At 40.2% G+C, this 20,052-nt stretch overlaps 1 protein-coding gene and 1 long non-coding RNA gene across 2 annotated transcripts in view; one reads left to right on the top strand and one right to left on the bottom strand.

Moving 5' to 3' along the window:
* LOC106953295 (uncharacterized) overlaps positions 1-13,414 on the bottom strand; it is a 27,406-nt gene extending 13,992 nt beyond the window's left edge. The window contains exons 1-2 of the long non-coding RNA XR_001426176.1: positions 13,267-13,414; positions 11,496-11,575 (exon numbers count right to left, since the gene is read on the bottom strand). This is a non-coding gene — a long non-coding RNA (uncharacterized LOC106953295). The remainder of the gene's footprint in view (positions 1-11,495; positions 11,576-13,266) is intronic.
* Positions 13,415-15,007: 1,593 nt separating this feature from the next.
* On the top strand, positions 15,008-18,366 carry six2a (SIX homeobox 2a). Its single transcript, XM_015041930.1, has 2 exons — positions 15,008-15,592; positions 18,048-18,366. Exons 1-2 carry the CDS (start codon positions 15,033-15,035, stop codon positions 18,355-18,357), a joined length of 870 nt encoding a protein of 289 aa, XP_014897416.1. The 5' UTR covers positions 15,008-15,032; the 3' UTR covers positions 18,358-18,366.
* The last annotated feature ends 1,686 nt before the right edge of the window (positions 18,367-20,052 follow it).

A 20,052-nucleotide genomic window follows, 5' to 3' on the forward strand; every position in this document is an offset into this window, starting at 1 on the left:
GGGGGGGGGGGGGGGGGGGGGGGGGGGGGGGGGGAGCCCTCAAGTCAAAAATGCTCTTTTTTTTTTTTTAGCAAGGAAGAGAAAGGAAACGGTTAGAAATCCAGCCTTCAATGTCAGAGCTTCTACTTGATCTATCTTGGGAAACTTTTTTTTAAATTTTTTTATCACTGATAGCACAGTTATTGGTACCCCTGCTATGAATGCTTTGTACTACAATCCCCCTTTTGCCAATAAGAAAGCAATGGATCGCCTATAACATTTCACAAGTTTGGCGCAGACTTTCATTCCTCTTTGCACAGGCTCCTCTCGTTTGCTTTTCTCTGCCCGGCTCCAGCGTATTTTACAGGATTTCGATCTGAAGACAGAGACGGTCATGGAAGAAGATTTGCTGTCGTTTTATTTGTCAGACGTTTTATTAAGTATCTTGCTAAATATGACCCATTTTTACTAAGAGATGCGCCACATTTTTATTTAATGTCCAGGTATTTCTCAGTATTCATACACTGCAACATTGCAAATACACTGCAAATAAACCATCACAGTGTGTTGGTTTATTTTGAAAACATTGATTATTAGTTCCCCACTGGGTTTAGTTTTTTAAACTTAGTTTCATCTGAGCAAAGAACGGTGTTTATTTCTTTGAAAGGTTTTCTTCCAATCATCTGGTGGACATGCAGGTGATGTCTAATGGTTGCTATGGATACTGACGGGCCTCAAGGTTTCCCTCTTTGCTGCAATTTTCCAAATCTGAAAACTGAACATATCTATTTTCTTCCTTGCCATCTAGCACTGCGTACCTGGAGGATGAGTGAGAGTTATTGTCCAGTTTTGTGGAACGTGACTAAAATGGTCTTTGTGATGCGACCCATTTATCCCCCCCCCCCAAAAAAAAAAAAAAAAAACTGAAATAAGCATTTAACAGTTTCTATAAATTTTGATATTCTTTGTTTACATTTGTTCTAATGGATTTGCTGGGTTTAGTAATAATTGTGCCAGTAGTTCCTTACATGGGATTTTTTTCCCCTCACTGAATAAAGTCTCAGTATAAAAAAACACTAATTGACTGATTATCCAACATTAGGAACATTAAGACTTTTTATAAATTGTTAAAAGGTATGACAACAAACTTATGTAAAGCAGATCTGCAATACATGGAGAAATGGAAATACAAGCTGATTTACATTAAGTTTATGTTATATGGACGTCTGTGTATCATTTGTGTAAGTTTATATGTATTTATGATTAAATAGATGTAAAGTACCACAATAAAATCAGAAAAATAAAATCACCACATAACTAATTGACCTCACTTTTACGTGATTTTTATCTACATTTGATCCTATTCTTATTCATATCACTGGCTATTTAGGTTAAAAGTAATCATTTAATGTCATCTTTTTTTTTTATCTGAATGTGATAGAGAATTTGTGTGGGCAGCTAAAGATTATGGTGATGGTAAGGAGGCATTTCAAACTCAAAGACCTGGAGCTCCTCATTAAGGATGAATTGTCAAAAACACGACTGGAAACATGAATAAAACTGCTCAGCAGTAATCAGACGCTTTGAAACGTTCTTCCACTGATTATTGAGAAAGGTGCAAAAAGTTTCAACTCGCCATGTTTTAATAAAGTAAATATGAACTGAGAGATTTTTTTTTCTCAAAATATAAGCTCATTTTACATTGCTCTATTATGTTTAGAGAGTCTCTCATTACAACAAAAACAAAGTTCTTTGAAATAAAATGAAAATAACAAATATTTTAAATCTAAAATCTAAGAATACTTTTGGTCTCAAATTCATGTCTTGTTTTGTGATCAGGTTTCTCTTTTAAAAAAATATTTTTGTCTCAATGAGGCTTTTACTTGGAAAACTAACAGAGTTATCTATAAAAATCAAAGATCCTATTGGAACTGCTTTTACAATTTGGTCTGCATCTTAAATTTAAAGCTTGATAACGATGCAGAATCCTTCTTTCACTTTTTTCGAATTTGAAAGTATCAGATATGTGAGCATCTGCAGATCCTTAATGTTTTCATGCTCCTTGCAGCAGCTCTCCTGTTCACCTCCAGTCCCAGCAGCTGTGCTGCTCCCTGCATGTTGTGAGTTACGGCGATCTGCAGTCCGCCTGGCTTTTATTGATAACATTACACAGCCTGATGTAAATACGATTCTGGCTCCGACAACCCCCCGCCCCCACCACAGCCTCCTCCTCTCCCTCGCTTTCTTGCCCCCCTCTGTGGACGCCGGTACAAAGCTGAGCCTATGGGTCTGCAGCAGTCTGTAAGTCAGCATGTGTCATTTTCATTTCTTTCCCAAGGTAGAGGCACAACATCCGGCTTTATGCGGCTTGAAGGAAACGGAGGGGGAAAAAAGAAGCCGAGATTCATCCTGATAAACAGCCCCGTGCTTTAAAGCTGGCTAAAAGAAGATCCTGCCATCACTTTTTTTTCCTCTGTGCTGTAAATAAAACGTCTTTCACAGGTTGATGTCTCCATGTGGTGCAAAGGAGAAGGCCTGAGTTTTTACAGCCACATGTTATTTTAGGGTCATCATGTCTGTCTTTTTTTTTTTTTTGCCAGGAAAATAAAGCAAACAGGACTTACAGAAAGCACTAAAAGTCCTGCCTCGGTTTGTGAGAGCAGAGACGCGGACGCATGTTTTGACCCTGCAGCTGCACTTGCGAATGCATGCGCCGCTTTTTGCTGCCCTGACCCCGAAGGTGTAAATTCTACACTAATGCCCCGTCTATTTGTCCGACTATAAGGCTGCAGCACACACCAGAGAAGAGTGGTGCAGCTGCTGTCCACCCACACACACTCCAACCATGTTACCCCCCCCCCATCCACACACACACAATCACGCACACACTCGCAGGCCCACTGTAGCGCCACATGCGTCACATTCTGCCGTTCCTCTGACACACACAGACAGGAAACAAATGTGTGGTTTATTAGGGACTCTTCCCAATCTGCACAGATGATAAATAGCCCTCCGTTGGTGCTGCCTGAATATTCAAGGGGACAAAGACCTCTTATGAAATTACTCTCTCATTAGAATGACTCCTCTGATTAGATAGCAGGCTTGGATTAGCCATCTGCTCGCCTCTTTAGGCGGAGGAATGATACGCTTAGAGCTAATTGCTCCTGATCCAAATATGAGACCCAACCTGAAGGATCTGGTTGCAAAAAACACGCGATACGGCGCGCTCGCTATTTTAAAAGGAGATGTTGCGAAACACACACGGTTTACGTCGGAGCATCGCGTTAGATTTATCAAACGGCTGCGACTCCAGGGTTCTGCTGTTTTGGTTGGCCAGGGAGAAGCTGGCGATTCGGAGGCAGATGTTTACAAAAAAATGTTGACAGAATTTGAGCCTGAAACGGGCTCTCTGTTTTCCCGGCCGCCGTCGCTCCGTTCGGCGCTTCTCGCATTCTCAATGCCTCTCACAGTTAACGTGGCACCAACTGGAGCTCATTGAGGGCTGTGTGCCGGTATCGGGGAGCTGCCACTGTGGAATGGACATATGTAGCAATTTATCACTTGTCTCTCAGCACATGTGGGTGGCCCCGCTGAGGGTATCATTGCAAATTGGGAGCAATTGACGGTAATCCCCCCCTTTCTCGCTTGTGCAGAATCACATCATCAACCCCCTCTGCCGCCCCTCACCCAGTCCTCCAGGCACTTCTTCACTGGAGATGACCTCCAGACTTTTGAGAGCGCTTGAGCCGCATCATTATCAGCTCATCTAGAACTTCATATTTTGGCTAAAAAGTGCAGTCTCACACACACATGTTTGTAGTCCTTGAAGCTTTTTACATGATCTCGTGTTCAAACATCTGAAGTTTCATTGGGATTTCAACACTAAGTAGCGCACAATAAGTTTTCAAATCCTTCTTTATTTTATAAAAAAGAATCTGAGATGTTTGGTGTGGACTTTGTGAGACCACCTGTTAGATTTGGGTCTGGAGTTTGACTAGACCATTCTGATCCACGAACATGATGTGTGTATATTATAGCTCTGTCTATGTTTTTAGATTGCTGGAAGATGCGTCGCTCATCTTTTGCAGCATGCAACATGTTTCTTCGAGGACCAATAGAGGTGAGCAGAGGAACCAAAACTTGTATTCGAGTAAGAGCAGCACGCCTTTAAAGTATTTTTACTCAAGTAGAAGTAAAAAGTAGCCATCCAAGAAATGACTCAAGTAAGAGTAAAAAAAGGAGAGAAAAAAAAGTACGCAAATACTGAGTAATAGATGAAATTATCAATCATTTAATATTTTAAAATGACATAATCAGATGGATCAAAATATAAAGTTAAGTGGAAATGTCACATTTTGAGGAAGAAAATGGCAATAAAAGCAACAAAACATAACAAAATCGGGCAAATTTCTTTTTTTTCCCCAAATGACCTTCTTTCAATATAAAGCTGGCAAAACTTTTTCCAAAAACTGCAGGTGTGTCAGTGTCAGGAGAAATTTGAGGTAAAACATGTGTGTTTTCCTGTCAGTGAAGTTACTCACAGTGGGTAGAGAGTCCAGAAATTTTACTCAAGTAAAAATAGAAAATACAGTGTAGTAAAAATGTTGTTTTTTTCTCAAGAAAGTTACTCAAGTAAATGTAATTGAGCCAATGCAACCAGTTGCTACCCAAACCCTGAATACCATCATGTTACCGTAGCAATTTGTGGACTGCAAATTAATTGCAGCTGAAAATTATTTAGAGGCATCAGAGTAAAGGGGTCCAGCGTTTTCAGATCTGAACGTGTGAAACATGTGGAGCCCATGTGTTTCTGTCCTTCCACTTCGCTACTGTTCGCAGAAAAACAGCTGCAATAAAACCTGCAGCTTAGCTGTAGCTCCACCTTTTAGGACAGTTTTACACAAACAGGCACAAAAAGGAGCTGGTTCTTTAAGTTAGTGGTAGAGATAATCTGCTTTATGTTTCAAAGCAATTACTTTTGCAGCTTCGCTAAATTGCTCTTTCACTCATACCGCCTCAGTTTTTTGACTCATTTAAAAAGGGAGGAAAATAATCGACAAATCTAGAAAAATCCTCTCTCGTTCGCAGAACCTGTTCAAGGATAAATCGGACCGAGGAGCTGACATCAGAAATCTGTGTAAGGTTTCCACTGGCCCAGCGGTTATCGCCCTCTACTATGAGTCTATGAGGTCCATTAAAGACATCACTATCCTGCTCATGTCCTGTTATTTCACCAAACATTTTCAGTCAAAAGCCACAAAAACACCAGCGCTGTGTATTCAGAGGCTCTCACAAAGTCTATAAAACAGTCAGTTTTGCTTTTATTTCCTAGGTGTGAACATTTATATGGAAATAGAAAACTGAGCATGGGGGGAAAAAAAAGTTTAAAGCTCCGTAATTTATTGTTTATTCTGTCATCTACAAGATAAAAGAAACCTAAGTAAGTTTACATGACATATTTCTTCAGTTTTTCCCTTGAATTTTATTTATTTTATTTTTTTTTAGTGTGTAGATCTTGAGGATATAGTTGTGCTACATTATTCCAGATGGGAAAAGGAAGTAAAAAATCAATCAATCACTCTATTGAATTAACTTAAACGGTCAATTTGTGCCTTGTGTTGTTTTTGGAATAAAGAAATGTTTTATTCTCAAAACATTCAGAATTTTGTGACAATGTTTAACATACAGAGGGATGTAACGAACATGTTCATGCTGGTGTAACTTTAACCTTTGATTTTCAACTTGAAAAGATCGGTATAAAATGTACAGAGGTAGCTCTCGGACTTATTTCCCAAACTTTTCTTTCACGTTTCTGTGACTTCAACTTGCTCAGCATGGTTTGTTAAGTTTCCTGAACAAAGTGTGTGGCGGTTTGCAGGCATTTAAGATATCCTGCAGGCGGAATTAAAAAGCCATTATGAAATACAATGCTTCCAATAAAAAAAAAAAAAAGGAAAAAAAAAATGCCCGGGGTCACACTTGAATTCACAAAGTAAACACTCGCCTTCATCTTCAAAGTGTCTCATTTTATGTCCAAGACTGAGCTTAACACAACAAAAGGTTTGATGGATGATTTTCTTTAATGTTACAGAAGTCTGTTAGAAGTAGAAAGTTATTAGCGAGTTTTCTAAACGGCTTCACGGTAAAAAATAAAAAAAGCGGTCTGGAGATTTTAAGTCATTGTTGCTCTGTGTGTATGAAAATATGAACTTTGATCCAAAATAAAACATTTAAAGAAGAAACAGATAATCTTCCAGTGACATGAGGGGAAGTGTTATTTTTCTGAGAAAAGTTGACTTTCCCAGGGAGTATAAATCAGGCTTAAACTAAAAATAAAAATCTAAAGACTCGTTTTATTTCATTCTACCTTTTATCAGTGGTTAAGTGGACGGTTTAAGTGTCCAGCAGCTGTATCTTGTTTTGTGGGGTTTTTCTTTTCCTTGTTCCCATCTTTGGTTGACATTGAAAGCTTTATATGTTTGTAAAGTTATGTTTCTGGATGCATATCAAAGCATAGATTGTGTAAAACCTGCCGAACCTGCTTTCTGGAGTTACCCCAGGGAAAATAAAAAAACAAGAGAGTGACGAACTCATCGGTGCGTAACTTTGTGCCAAGAGGAAGAATCTGGAAATTTCAAAGAAGCAAATTCCAAGTTTAAAAAAAAAAAACAAAAAAAAAAAACTCTCAATCAGTCTATCATTACAGCAGAGCGGATGAGATCCACAGACTGGAATCAAAAATTTGGTTTGCCGTTTTAAAAACAACTACACATAGCCTTTTATTTATGATGCTGCAATTCTAAGCAGGAAGATTTAAACTGCTGGATGTCTTAATGTTGTCCAAAATTAAAGATGTGACCAGATTTTGTGCCTTGAGTCTCCTGGTTGCAGCTAATCGCTTATATAAACAAAGTCAGCAGAAGCCTTCGCAGTTGCGGTCCTCAAACATTTTTGAACAAGTAATAAAGCTTTTGAAGAACCATTAAACTGTCAGACATTTTAAAACGGCAGGAAATGGACTTTGTCCGTCTTTGAGTTACATTATTGAAACAAAGAAAAGAGGTCTAAGACGTTCTTCTCATTTGACTCTACTTAGTAAGTTGAAGGATGTATTTGAATTGTGGGTTTGACTTATTTACATGACAACTTCAGCGTAGGGTTAGAGCAAGCACTCCATACATAGTTGACATACAGTAACTCTCTGCAGCTCACGTCTCGCTCTGCATGTCTTCTCCCTGTCTCCACCCCTTCCACGTCTGACTACTCTGGATAAAAACGTACAATCTAGCAAAAAAGATAAACCGTTCTCAGCGATCGATGAGGTTGGGTGGTGTTTGGGAACTTGTTTGCGTTCACCTTCTGCCTCCATTTCCACTGAGTCCCACTCAGACCACTATCTGACGTACTTCTGAATAGTTCAAAAACCACAGTCTTTAAGCAAACAACTGCAAACAAGATTTCAGTGGAGCGAAATAACAAATTAGCTCATGACTTGCTGAAAAAAAAAAAAAAAAACTCATCCTGTTGTTCGACCTTTTGTGGTTAGAAAACGTGTCCAGTCTGATGTGTGATGCCGTTTCGTGATATTTCTTTCGGATCATTTCATTTTGCTTTATTTTCTGTTTGTTGATGGCAGCAGTAATGCTAAAGAGGTCAACGCTGCTTCTGTATTCTCATTGGACCACAGAGAACAAAAAAATAAAAAATCTCTCCAAACCAGAACATCTGCCTCACCATTATTGTCTTGCTCTTGAAACACCATCGTGTGATGTATCATAAGGCTGTCTCTCTTTTACAGTATCAGCACAACCACTGACTCTATCGGGGAGGCATTTACTGCCCATATGGCCACTGACACTGGGTCAAGTCTTGTATTTCATGTGAAACCACAAAGGGTTGTAAAAAGCTTGCACACAGGAATGGATACAAATTCAAGCATTAGCACGTTGCTAATTACTGCAGTCGCTTTTTAATAAAATAATAAATAAATAAAAATGTTGCAGGACAGTAAGAGCGGACGGTCTGAGCTGTGAGTGAAAACAAACTATTCTGAGATCAATAGGATTCAAGTTTCCAAAGTTCTTCTCCCATGTTTGGGTTTATACCTCCTGAAAAAAAGGAAAAAAAAACACGGAAGCCTCAAATTTTGAGTCTTCAATCTGTTCACTGTTTAAAATGTAAACTGGTAATCATGATCCAATTATACAGCCCTGCCTTTGTGCCACTTTGATGCAGAGCAAGCCGAAGTTTATCTGATCCTGGATATTGGTCCCAAGACGGTTTCTTACTTTCGTGCCTTAACAACAGCAAAAGCAAGCGAACCTCCAGCTAGGCTCTTCAGATCAGAGCATTCTGATCTACAACAACTGCTTTGCAATCTACACAAGTGTATCTGTACAATATTTAGATCCGTGAAAGACATGCAAAAAAAAAAAAAAAATCAGTGAATTCACTATAGCTGTAATTTTAGGCCTTCTACCAAAGAAATCACATTAAAATCCCTGCTTTTGTCTAGATTCCACTCGCCAAATTATGGATATTGTAATTCCACACCGACGTGTGTTTGAAGTCATTAATGGCAAACCCGCGGCGTTGATATAGATCAGAGTGGGTCTGAAGCCCCGCACGTCTGCGCATTGCCAGCTTGACGAGAGACAGGACTCTGGCCGTTCCACCATAAAGGTTAGGAACCGTGAAATACCTGAGAAGTGCTGGAACCACTCTTCCTTTCAAATTACGGCCTAATGCATGCTATACAGTCCTGGCGGCGGAGGAGGGTGGGGGGGGGGGCGCCTTGGCCAGTCCATAAAGGGCTCAGTGTGCAGCTGAAATGACCGTGCAACTCCTGAAAATAAACAAGAATCAAATGGAGTGATTGATCGAATAAATTAAGGGCAGCAGCGAAAGCGCCACGCTCTCTTTTGCTCTCACTCACCACCCAGCAGCCCTCCTCTACGCCCCTCACCTTCCCCTCCTCCGCTCCTTGTAAACAGACACAGCTACTCATCAGCCATGATGGCCAGCCTGCTAGAAAAGCAGACACTTGTTGCCGTTTTGCTGCTGTGTTCAGGCCATCTGCATTTGGCATGGGAGTTTTGTCCACACCTCCACGGTGGGGTGAGTGGGGTGAGTGGGGTGGTGACGGTTTTTTGGCTGCTGCTTGACAAACCTCTCATGAGATTTTACCCTCTGATTTTAATTAGCATCCACAAACTATGTAGGGTTTCTTTTATTACTTGCCTGGTACTGTTTGACTGTTTAAATAGCTCTTGGTTCATTTCAGTTCATGCTCATTTCTTTCATAAAAGAAAATACAATATTGGATTGTTAGTATCATCTGGGAGTACAGATTTAACTAGCTGATGAGTTTGTTTAAAAGTTAGTAATATGTATGTTTATTTTTGTAATTTTGTCTTTCAGATCTGCACAAATAGTCACTTCTTAGTAACTTGTCCATGTCTTAAGTGCTGATGTTGACAAGTGCTTCAGGTACACCAAATTATAATGGCATATCAAATTCAGAAATTTTATTTTGTGGACGTGAATAACTGTTTTAGGTTTTCTGTCTTTGAAACTTTCCAAACAAACGATCTTCAATTCGAAATTATTTCCACCCTCAAAACAAAACATTTACTTTTTTTTCCATGGTGTTGTATGCAGAAATCTATTCACAACGATTCTTAGTCATTCAGTTCACAACCGATTCATCCGAACATTGCATTTTTTTTTAGCCTTTTTGTCTTGATGCCAAAAAGAACAAAAAATGTTTTTTAGATCTTTTTAAATTTCAACCAGAGCCGATCAAAGGCCACGTTCCTTAAACAAAAGCTAAAATAACACTTTAATTTAGCATCAGTTTAGACACAAACTTCTTAAGCACTTGTGCCACCCCTAAAACAGTGACCCCCAGGGTGAAGAGCCTGGGCGTCTTAGAAAACCAGCTACTTTTGACATTATTGTGGTTGAGTTTATTGGTGTGCGACAACCTGACGTGGTTACCACCTTCAGCAACACATGGATGAAATAAACATAGTCCAGATTTATTTGGAAGAATAACGTCATCCTACATTTATGGAAACTAATACAATAAAAGGGTTATTGTTCTTGTTTTTGTTTTGTTTTTTCAGAAATATTCATAAATTTGGGAAACAAATCAAAAATATTTAAGACTTCATCCACACTGTGGGTGGATCCAGGGCCAGATAAGCCCCTGAAGTTTTGTCCCGTCAATGGTGGCTTCACTCTTTGAGAAAAGTAGAAAACTGAAACTAACATGTTTATGTAGCAAATACAAGGAAATAAGAAAACAGATGAAGGAGCCCTTTTCAACATAAAGTTGTTGTGTTCAACTTTTCCAACGGATTCTGCTAAACTGTACATAAAGTTTTGAAGACCTCATGCTAGCTGGACACGTTTACATCCCCGTTTTCTTGGACTTGTCCTCTGCACGGCCCCTGACCCTTGGATGCAGCCCTGCTTAACGTGGCCGTGTTTGTTATATCATCCTCATCAGGTGAATGTGATCTTTTCTCACCTTTTAACTGCCTCTAAACGGCGAGGCTGTATATTTTAGAGTGGAGCTGGAATCCGAACCCCTCCAATCTGATGAACCTGCCGTCTGGTCAGAACCTTCGTGAAACAAACCCTCACACAGGCACACCTACCTACCCCCTGTGCGTTGTCCCTTCATGCTTGCTTAGCGGCATGGTTTACTGAAATCTTTACCTGGCCTCCGGGGTAACAAGATAGATGTAAACAGACATTGATGACCACCCAAACCAGGATCGACGCAAAGATTTCGGATTTGCTAGTCTCTCTCTGTCATGTCTGCCTCCCCAAAAGGTTTTATGATCATCAATCTAACGGGGAGCTGCGACAGTTTTATGGAATAAAGTTCAAATCAGAGTGCTGCAGGCTCAAATCGACACTTGATCCGTGTGCAACACACACATGTGCACAACAAAACATGCACATCTTGCAATAATCAGCTCAATTAGTTGGAGGACGTGGTCCAGAGTGGCTGAAGTGAGCGGTGGGAGGTTGTGAAAATAAAGGGCTGGCTATTAGGGGAAACGTGATCTTCATTCATCAGCGGCTGGAATAGTTACCGTTTCAGAGCCGCAGCCCTCTGATCAGACTGATCTGTGGAAACAAGGGGTTTACAAACACTGTCAGGGGACAGACATGGGACCCCGGTCCCTGCCGGCCTGCTCACACCCACTGCTGATTGTGAACAAACCAACACAATGAAAGACACTTTGTATTTATGTCGTTTGATATCCGACATTTTCTTTATGCTGTAGTGCAGTTGCTTCACCGTTAGCCTTTTTTTTCTCTCTATTAGATGCACTGTGGTTCAGAGAAAACGTATCAGTTCACAAAAGATCTGAGAAAAAAAAAATCAATCAATCAACAAATTAAGCATTTTGCAGGACACAGAAAGTTGGTTGGAGAGAAAAACCCCCAACTATTTATAATAAGTAACAATGGAAAACACTGACAATAACAACACAAACGTCAGCAGGTGCTAAAATGGGACCTGGGTGTTGTTTTCAACATCATCCAAGAAATGTTGAAAGGATGAAAGACACATCAGCTGAAGAAGAGCACGTCTTTCACCAAAACATCCATAAATAATTTAAAAAATTTAAATAAAATCCAACCCTCATTTTCTTCAGTTCTAAACAAAGGCACACAAGGGGAGTTTTGAGTGAAGGACCATGCAAATAAGTGAAAAAATAATTTTAAAAAAATACACCGCATTAATAATTTCAATGGGCTTTTCATACAGTAAGCATAACATTGATACATGCATTCAACAGCTCTCCATACAGCGCTCTTCTAGTGTAATTTCAGCACCTCTTTCACCACTGGGAGAGACTTTGGTATGTTTTGGACCGTGTCAGAGCGGTGTCTGGTTCTGGGTTAGATGTGCGGGGTTGATAATTTTTTTTTTTTTTTGTATCTGCAATCAGTTTAAAATTTCTTGTCTGTCAAAACAGTGTTCGGAGCCGCTATTATTTGCAATTCAGGGGCCTCGTATAATAATAATAATAATAATAATAATAATAATAATAATAATAATAATAGGGCGGGATTACAACTTTACTTTTTGGTGAANGTCGTTTGTCCATTTATGTATGTATTTATGTATCTACATATTAGTTTACTTCGAAATTAAAGTCATTTTCGTGATATCCCCCCCCCCATCACCCCACTATCTTTTTTCCATGCGACGCACGGTCCCTTGGCGATTCCCATTAATCAGCCTAATTCCGTAATACCCCGAGAAGTGCGCTTGAGGCGAAACCCAAGTCAATTTATTAAACAGAGGGAGAAGACAGGGTGCGGAAGCAGGGATCAGGCTCTCCTTACAGCGCTCTTCGTCACAGGTAATAAACGCGCGTCGTAATTACGCTAATAATTTCTTTTTAAGCAGCTGCGGTTCAGATGAAACGCGGCGTCCCATTGGCTCCTGTGAGCATCGAAAAGAAAATCAACAAAAAATAAAATATATTTTTATATATATTGTGTTGATTTATTACATTGAACACAACATAAGCTGTTTAATCGGTAATTTTGAAGGTAAACAGAGGGGGAAATTTGAATCTTTATGTCAGCACTGAATGTTTCTTCTTATTGAGAGCTTAATATTTAATGTGAACATTTTTTTCTTTTTTTTTCTAATTCCAAGCACAAAACTTCTTTTTTTTTAATGAAAAATAATACGATTTGGTAGCTAGACATGTTTAGCAGCGTCAGAAGATCTCCAATTTATAAGTTGATCTATTAATTCAGTGCCATTAGGCCATCAAGAGCAGCAAAAAGCAGAGGAAAGAGTGTGTCAGCGTGTTCGTGGGTGTGTGTGTGGTTTGGAGCAACTGTGTGGATTGACGTGATACCGTTCGCCGGTGCTGCTGACAATAGTATCTCTAATAAAGAGGTCCCACGGTGAGACGATGGAAATCTATCAGCTGGTCAAGTCTTTGGCCCCGCCGTCAACAACACGCCTGAACGTCCGCCTGCGTGACACGCGTGCGTCTAAAGCCTGAAATAAGCCACTGAGTCACACTTTTCACAGTAAACAGGTTTTTCCGCTCGTTTTTTTTTTTATATATTTTTATCGTGTATTTATACCAAATTTAATCTGCTCTCTCTAGATTCAAATTACTCGCTCTTTCATGATTACTTATTACCACTATTATAATAGTTATTATTAATACGAGTAGTTTTAGGAGTGGTATTTGTATTAATAATAGCTCTATTAGAAAAGAACTGAGATCTTACCCTGCAGTCCCTCCTCTGGTCCTCTCTGACTTCCTATAATCTCATGTCTTTCGAGCAAAACAAATCTTCTCTCACCAACAACTGATGCCGGTGTTTTTTTTTTCCTACTTATTTTTCTTTTCTTCCTCCTCTCGGCTTTTCTCAGATTCTCCTCGTGGCTCCCTCGGTTCTGGGTTGTGGGCTGCAGAGCGGAGCTGATTTCTCCATCAGGACCGGCGGCTGCAACACCTCCAGATTGTTCATTGCTCACTCTCTGTCTCACCTCTAATTTAAATATCCATCTCCTGTGCTGTCATGTGCAAAAATAGCTCTGACAAAACTTAGAAAATGGACAACCGCTTTATGCAAAAGAGAGAGAGAAAAATAAATAAAAATCACGTTTAGATTGTATTTGTTTTCTCCCCCAAATGAATCAAGTTGAAAATACATATTAAAATAGGTTTAATGTAATCCTCCCCGAAAAAACCCATGCCACGTCTTTTCAAACAAGAGGCCTAAGAATAAAAACATAAAAGCTAAATCTGTATAGGTAGACATATTTATTCAAGGGAAATATGAAGATTTATTCCCGTTCCGAGCACTTTTTTACATGCAGCATTTCTTTTGACTTTTAACGGACGGAGTCTTAGTTGGAGACTTTTCAACCAACTGCTTCTACCAAAATAATCCACGTCTGACTTCCTGAAGAAAATAACAATCTTCCTTCTGAATACCACTCATCTTTAGATATTCATGAAGATTTTTGTTTGTTTGTCTTAGTTATTTGTTAGACGTGTTGATTTGTTTTTGCTTGTCAACATTCAAAACGACCAGAGTTTTCGTTTCAAATCAGTAAAGGAACCAACTTTATTTTATTTTTTTTTTATTATTGTTTATCTCAGAGTGACATCTCTCCGGCTGATTTCAGAGCGCTTCCAGGCGCATTGAAGACGCGCCGGTCCTGCGTGGTGATCCCTGCCCTGCGCGCTCTGGCGCCATCCTCCCTCCAGCCGCGAGAACAGCGTGGCTCTCCTTCTCCCCTCCGGCCCCGCACCTTCCTCACTGCTGCGCGCTCTTTGGCTGCCCGGTGTGTCCGTCAAAAAAAAAAAAAAGAAGAAGAAGAAGAAGAGAGGAGTAATAAAAACGTTTAAGAGAGAGAGTGGAGGGGTGGGGGGAAGGAGGGAGAAAAATCTGAGCAATATTTCTATTGGGAGGGCGGGCTGGACACGCAGAGAACAATCCGCTCGACTTTGCCAAGGAGCCACCTCAAAGGGTATCGGGTTACGCTGAGTGACAGCGTAACCATGGCAAATAATTTGACTGAGGCTATTGTCTTATCCTCACCATCCCCGGGTCAGATAACCGACCAATCAGAGTTCATATAATCGCTTGTCTTGCCAGCTTAGAATAATATTATTAAAACGAGCCAGCGAGTCTGCTCTCCGGGAGTAGTTTATGTAGAAACGGCGCAGAAAAGGTGGAGGCGGACTGAGGAAGGAGTTCCACATTTCTCTCTCCCTCTGTGTGTGTGTTTCGCCGCAACTTTCACGAGGAACTGTCGCCCGGGGATCTGCATGGCTCAACGGGCATTGAAGCTGGATATTACCCCTAACCCCTGAGTCGTATAGGCTGCTCTTCTGGGACACTTTTTTTTTCTTCTTCTTTTTTTTTTTTCTTTTCTTTTCTTGACACTTGTGGACTTACTGCGTGTCACTTTAATGAGAGACTGAGACAAGAGACGTGGAAGTGAGGCACAATCTAATCTGCGCTGGTCTGCGGCTGTCGCCATGTCAATGCTCCCGACGTTTGGTTTCACGCAGGAGCAAGTCGCGTGCGTCTGCGAGGTCCTCCAGCAAGGGGGGAACATCGAGCGGCTGGGACGCTTCCTCTGGTCCCTGCCGGCCTGCGAGCACCTCCACAAGAACGAGAGCGTCCTCAAGGCGAAAGCCGTGGTCGCCTTCCACCGGGGCAACTTCCGAGAGCTCTACAAGATCCTGGAGAGCCACCAGTTCTCGCCGCACAACCACCCGAAGCTGCAGCAGCTGTGGCTCAAGGCGCACTACATCGAGGCGGAGAAGCTGCGGGGCCGCCCTCTCGGGGCCGTAGGGAAGTACCGCGTCCGGAGAAAGTTCCCGCTGCCCCGCTCCATCTGGGACGGAGAGGAGACGAGCTACTGCTTCAAGGAGAAGAGCCGGAGCGTGCTGCGGGAGTGGTACACCCACAACCCGTACCCGTCCCCGCGGGAAAAGAGGGAATTGGCCGAGGCCACGGGACTCACCACCACGCAGGTCAGCAACTGGTTCAAGAACCGGCGGCAGAGAGACCGGGCGGCGGAGGCGAAGGAGAGGTAGGAGCGTCTGCAGATAAAACTATCAACATGTTGGAAAAGGGGGTAAAAAAAAAAAAAGCAGAGTCATGTTAAAACAAAATGGTGCTGAGTCACAAGCACTTTGACGTGCTGACCTACATCTGAAAATATGTTCAAAACTTCCCGTCTCTTGCTGTTTATTCTGTCTCTTTCATCACATTTATTTATGTATTTATTAAATTAAATCATATTGAAACAGTCCACTCCAGCTCCAGGTTAACTCTTCTTCTGGTTTGGGCGTCTATGAAAAGTGTTGGAGTCTGAGTGAAAAAGTTTGGAAAGCAGGAAATTAAAAGGTTTGCTGTTAGGCAAATTACAAGGACATATAAGCGTACATTTACCTCTCCTTTTGCCGTAGTAATTACACTTATTATCACCCGAGGTTTTACTTTCATATCAACATCAAAAAAAAAGCTAAAACACACACACACACACACACACACACACACACACACACACACACACACATACAAATATGTTATGCTAACCCAAACAACCATGGAGTGAGCAGAAGCAAATGAGAACATGTCTATAGAAAGATGCTTTTTTAAAAAGTTTTTATTTATTTATTATGTTTTACAGTCCATGCTTCCATTTAGCGTGTAGGCCACATTTGAAGGTTTTTTAGGGGGGAATTACACACGCAGGCGCTGCAGAGAGGTGTGCGCCCCAGCTGGTGTCTTCTTTCAGCCTCTGGCCACTAATTCGGGCTGAAAGCTCCACGTAAATCATGTGCTCTTGCAGAGAAAAGGCTCAGCGCTCACATATATATAAACTATGCCACCTGTAACCCTAAATTACAAATGTTTCGACACAGCGATTGATTTAGCTAATAAGCTCTAATGACTTTTGGAAAGGTCGGGATTTATGGCCGCCTGTCATTGTTTTTAAGTCTGTGCTGCGGCGCTGCAGCCAAACGAGAGTCTTATTATTTCACGGACTCTTTAATGAGCAGGTATGCACGAATGGATTGCTGGTTGCTGCGTTAATACATGATCTCTCGTACCTTTCCACAAAAGAGCAGTTGTAAACACGCTATAAATCAATCTCCATCGTGCGTCTGCACTAACAAAACAAACTGTTGCAGCAATTTCCCTTAACTTACGTTGTGCAGACTTCAAATAATATCTCTGATAATAACTTATGTACAGTGTATATAAACAGGAGCAGGTAGAAGCGCCTTTTTAAGATTTCCCTACTCAACAGATTTACTGAAATTCCAACCATTTTATTAATTTTGTTTATCTTTCCGTGCTAAAGAGAAACAAAGCACACAAAATCGCTTTTGATTAAAATGTTTCTATAATTGCAACAAAGTTTTTAAACATCAGCGCTAATACACCTAGCTGTCTATAGTCGGCTTGACCGTAGCCTTTGTGCTGTCTCCGTTCTAGCATAAAATGTTTATAAAATATTAGACTCTTCTAAAAATACATCCTGTTGCAGTGAAATGTTCAACTTTTCCTCAACTACCATGGCCGAGATGTTCCGTTCATTGGCGTCGACTGACTCCTTCAGGGGAGAGGGAAAAAATGGGGAATTACACACACAGGCAGCGTCAGCTAGAGGTTTGACTTTAGCGGCAGTGCTGTCGCTAAAGCAGAACAAGTTCCTGAAATAGTTACAGAATGTGTAAATCTTTTCTGAAAAGACAGCATGTGAACTATTTCGCATCTTAGATGTGTCTGTCGTTGTCAACAACTGATTCAGGGCTAAGGTCGTATTGCTAGCAAGCTTGACATCACTAAACTAGCTAACGCTGTTAGTTTACAAACCTAAACTCTTGCTCCAACAGAAACTTTGCCTAAGTTTCTGTTGTATAGTATGACAGTTTGTAACCTTTTCTAAGCTCAGATAGTCATTAGAGTTATAAAGTAAACACATACACCTTCCCATTCTTTGCTCAATATTAGTTGACTGAACCATCATTCCCAGTGCAACTTTAATTTGAACAGTCACGAAGGACATGTTACACAAATAAATTAGCTAGCATTGTTAGAATGGAAGATTTTTTTGAACGTCACATTAACAAACAAATTTTCTTGATATATATTTCTTTAAATCATTTAAATGTCTAAAATTGGAGACTTCCCCAAATCCATTTTGTAGTGTACCATTCTCTGCATCGCAAGAATAATTAAAATAACAGCTGACTGAGAACATTTCAGTTGAATTCTAATACAAATTTTCAGGTTCATAATAATAAAAGAAGCGATGTTTGAAAAATTTAACCATTAAATACTAATTGATATGCATGATTGGAAAATCTAAAGAGGGAAAACAATGTCTCGCTGTTGAAAAGCTGTTTTACTAGTGTGAATATGAATAGCAAATTTAGCTTTCCTTTCCTTTTTTTAGATGCACATGTCAATGTTGCGAAATGCCTGTTGAATGAGTGTGCACCAATTAAAATTGAATTCCCTTTTCCTTTTAGGGAAAACAGCGAGAACTCCAACAGCAACAGTCACAACCTATCTTCTTCCATGAACGGAAATAAAACTCTTTTGGGGAGCTCGGACGACGATAAAACGCCTTCGGGGACACCGGATCACACGTCGCCGAGCCCGGCCCTGCTCTTGGGCTCGAACGCCGGCTTACCGTCCCTGCACGGCCTTGCGCCCCCTCCGGGACCCAGCGCGATTCCGGTGCCGGGTGGCGCAGACTCGGTGCACCATCACCACTCGGTGCACCATGACACTATACTAAACTCTATGTCTTCTAACCTCGTGGACCTCGGCTCTTAAAAAAAAAAAGGACACTGAGAGAGGACAAAAAAAAAAAAAACTAAAAACTTTTCCTTTTTTTTCTTTTCTTTTTTTTCCTGGAGAATTTACATGATGATGAGAGCGAAGCTTCAAGCACTTGCGGTAAGAAAGACTGGGAATCTGCGAGAACAGCCACAATAACAAACCTTTTGGTCTATACGTAAGTAAAATACATAAAAACAATAAAAAATAAAAAATAAAAAAAACACGTTTTCCCGCCACCTCCTCTTATCGCAAATTTAAACGTTTTGGGGACGTTTTCAAGAACCACAATTTTAGGCTTAAAAGCACTTACACGACAGCAACTGATCAAGCAGACGTCAGGTTCTCACACCACTTTGGTTCCGCTGCGTTCGAGGAAAGAACTGATAGATTTAGCAGGAAAGGGGAGGAAGAAATAAAAGAGAGAGAGAGATGTATTTCTGAATGTAATTACATATTATCTTATATTGTTGAAAACAATAAGAATAAAACGTGTCTTAATTCCTGTACCGTTATTATTGTATAGGAGACTCGGTTTCCCCCTGTCTGTATTGTTTACATTGGGGTTTTCCAAGAGAGCCATATGCAGTCTTTCTGTTTTGTTTGTTTTTGCTTTTCTTTCTTAATTCGGTTTCTTTGTTTTGAAGGAGGTTGGACTGTTCAAGTGTCTAATAAGAGCCGTGACGACGTGAAGTATCTTAACCTCCTGACTATATTATATGATGCTGATGATAACGATGATGATGATGATGATGATGAGTAGTATTTACATTTTTATTTGGAAAGAGACTGCATGTAAGCTCTGCGCTTAACGGAGGAATAATGAAGCGACTCATATAGTTTCATATAAACTTTCCAATAAAAGAAAAAGGACATCCACGGACTAAAATCCATTTGTTCATGTGATTCTGAATCATTATTTATATAGTTCCTCCCAGCTCCCTAATATATCTTTTATATATTTTATTGCTTTATAACCAAAAGTGCAACCATGAAATAAATCTGATTTATTTTTTTAATTTTATTTTTTTAACACATTGATTTTCTTTTTTTCTCTCTTCTTTTTGTTGTTGCAGTTTTTACCTTAAAACAAGATAGGTGCATTTTTGGACATGGATATTGACTCTCAAGGAAATGCAAGAATTATGCATTTCATTTTTATGTCATCATTGAAATAAAAACAATAAACAACAATTTCGTATTTTAGTCAAAATAGTAAAATAAATAAATAAATAAATAAATAAATAAATAAATAAATAAATAAATAAATAAATAAATAAGTAAATTATAATAATTTTATGTTGGCGTGACAAAACGAGGAAGACAGGAAAAAAGAGAAAAAAGAGACACTCAATCGAGCACTTAGTAAAAGCAACACAAGTCAAGAGGCCGGAACATGTGGTGGCATCTGGCCATTAAAGCGGGGCAGAATCCAGACACGCATTTCCAAACAGGGGAGACCTTCAGCTTCATGTCGGAGTGATGACACCTTATCTTTCCTCGCTCGCTCAGTTGAGGGGAACAAAAGTGCCGGGGTGGGGGTTTTTTTTTTTTTTTTTTTTTTGCTTCTTGTCGATGGAAAGAAAAAAAAAACAGAACTGGAAACTAGCGTTGAAAGAAGACACTTTGTTTTAACAGCCTCGACTGTGAAACACCTTCAGCTCTCGCTCCATCAGTCAGTCTGCAGCCCGA

This window comes from Poecilia latipinna, unplaced genomic scaffold, assembly GCF_001443285.1.
Source record: "Poecilia latipinna isolate Pla-1442-1.1 unplaced genomic scaffold, P_latipinna-1.0 Scaffold33, whole genome shotgun sequence".
Classification (NCBI taxonomy): domain Eukaryota; kingdom Metazoa; phylum Chordata; class Actinopteri; order Cyprinodontiformes; family Poeciliidae; genus Poecilia; species Poecilia latipinna.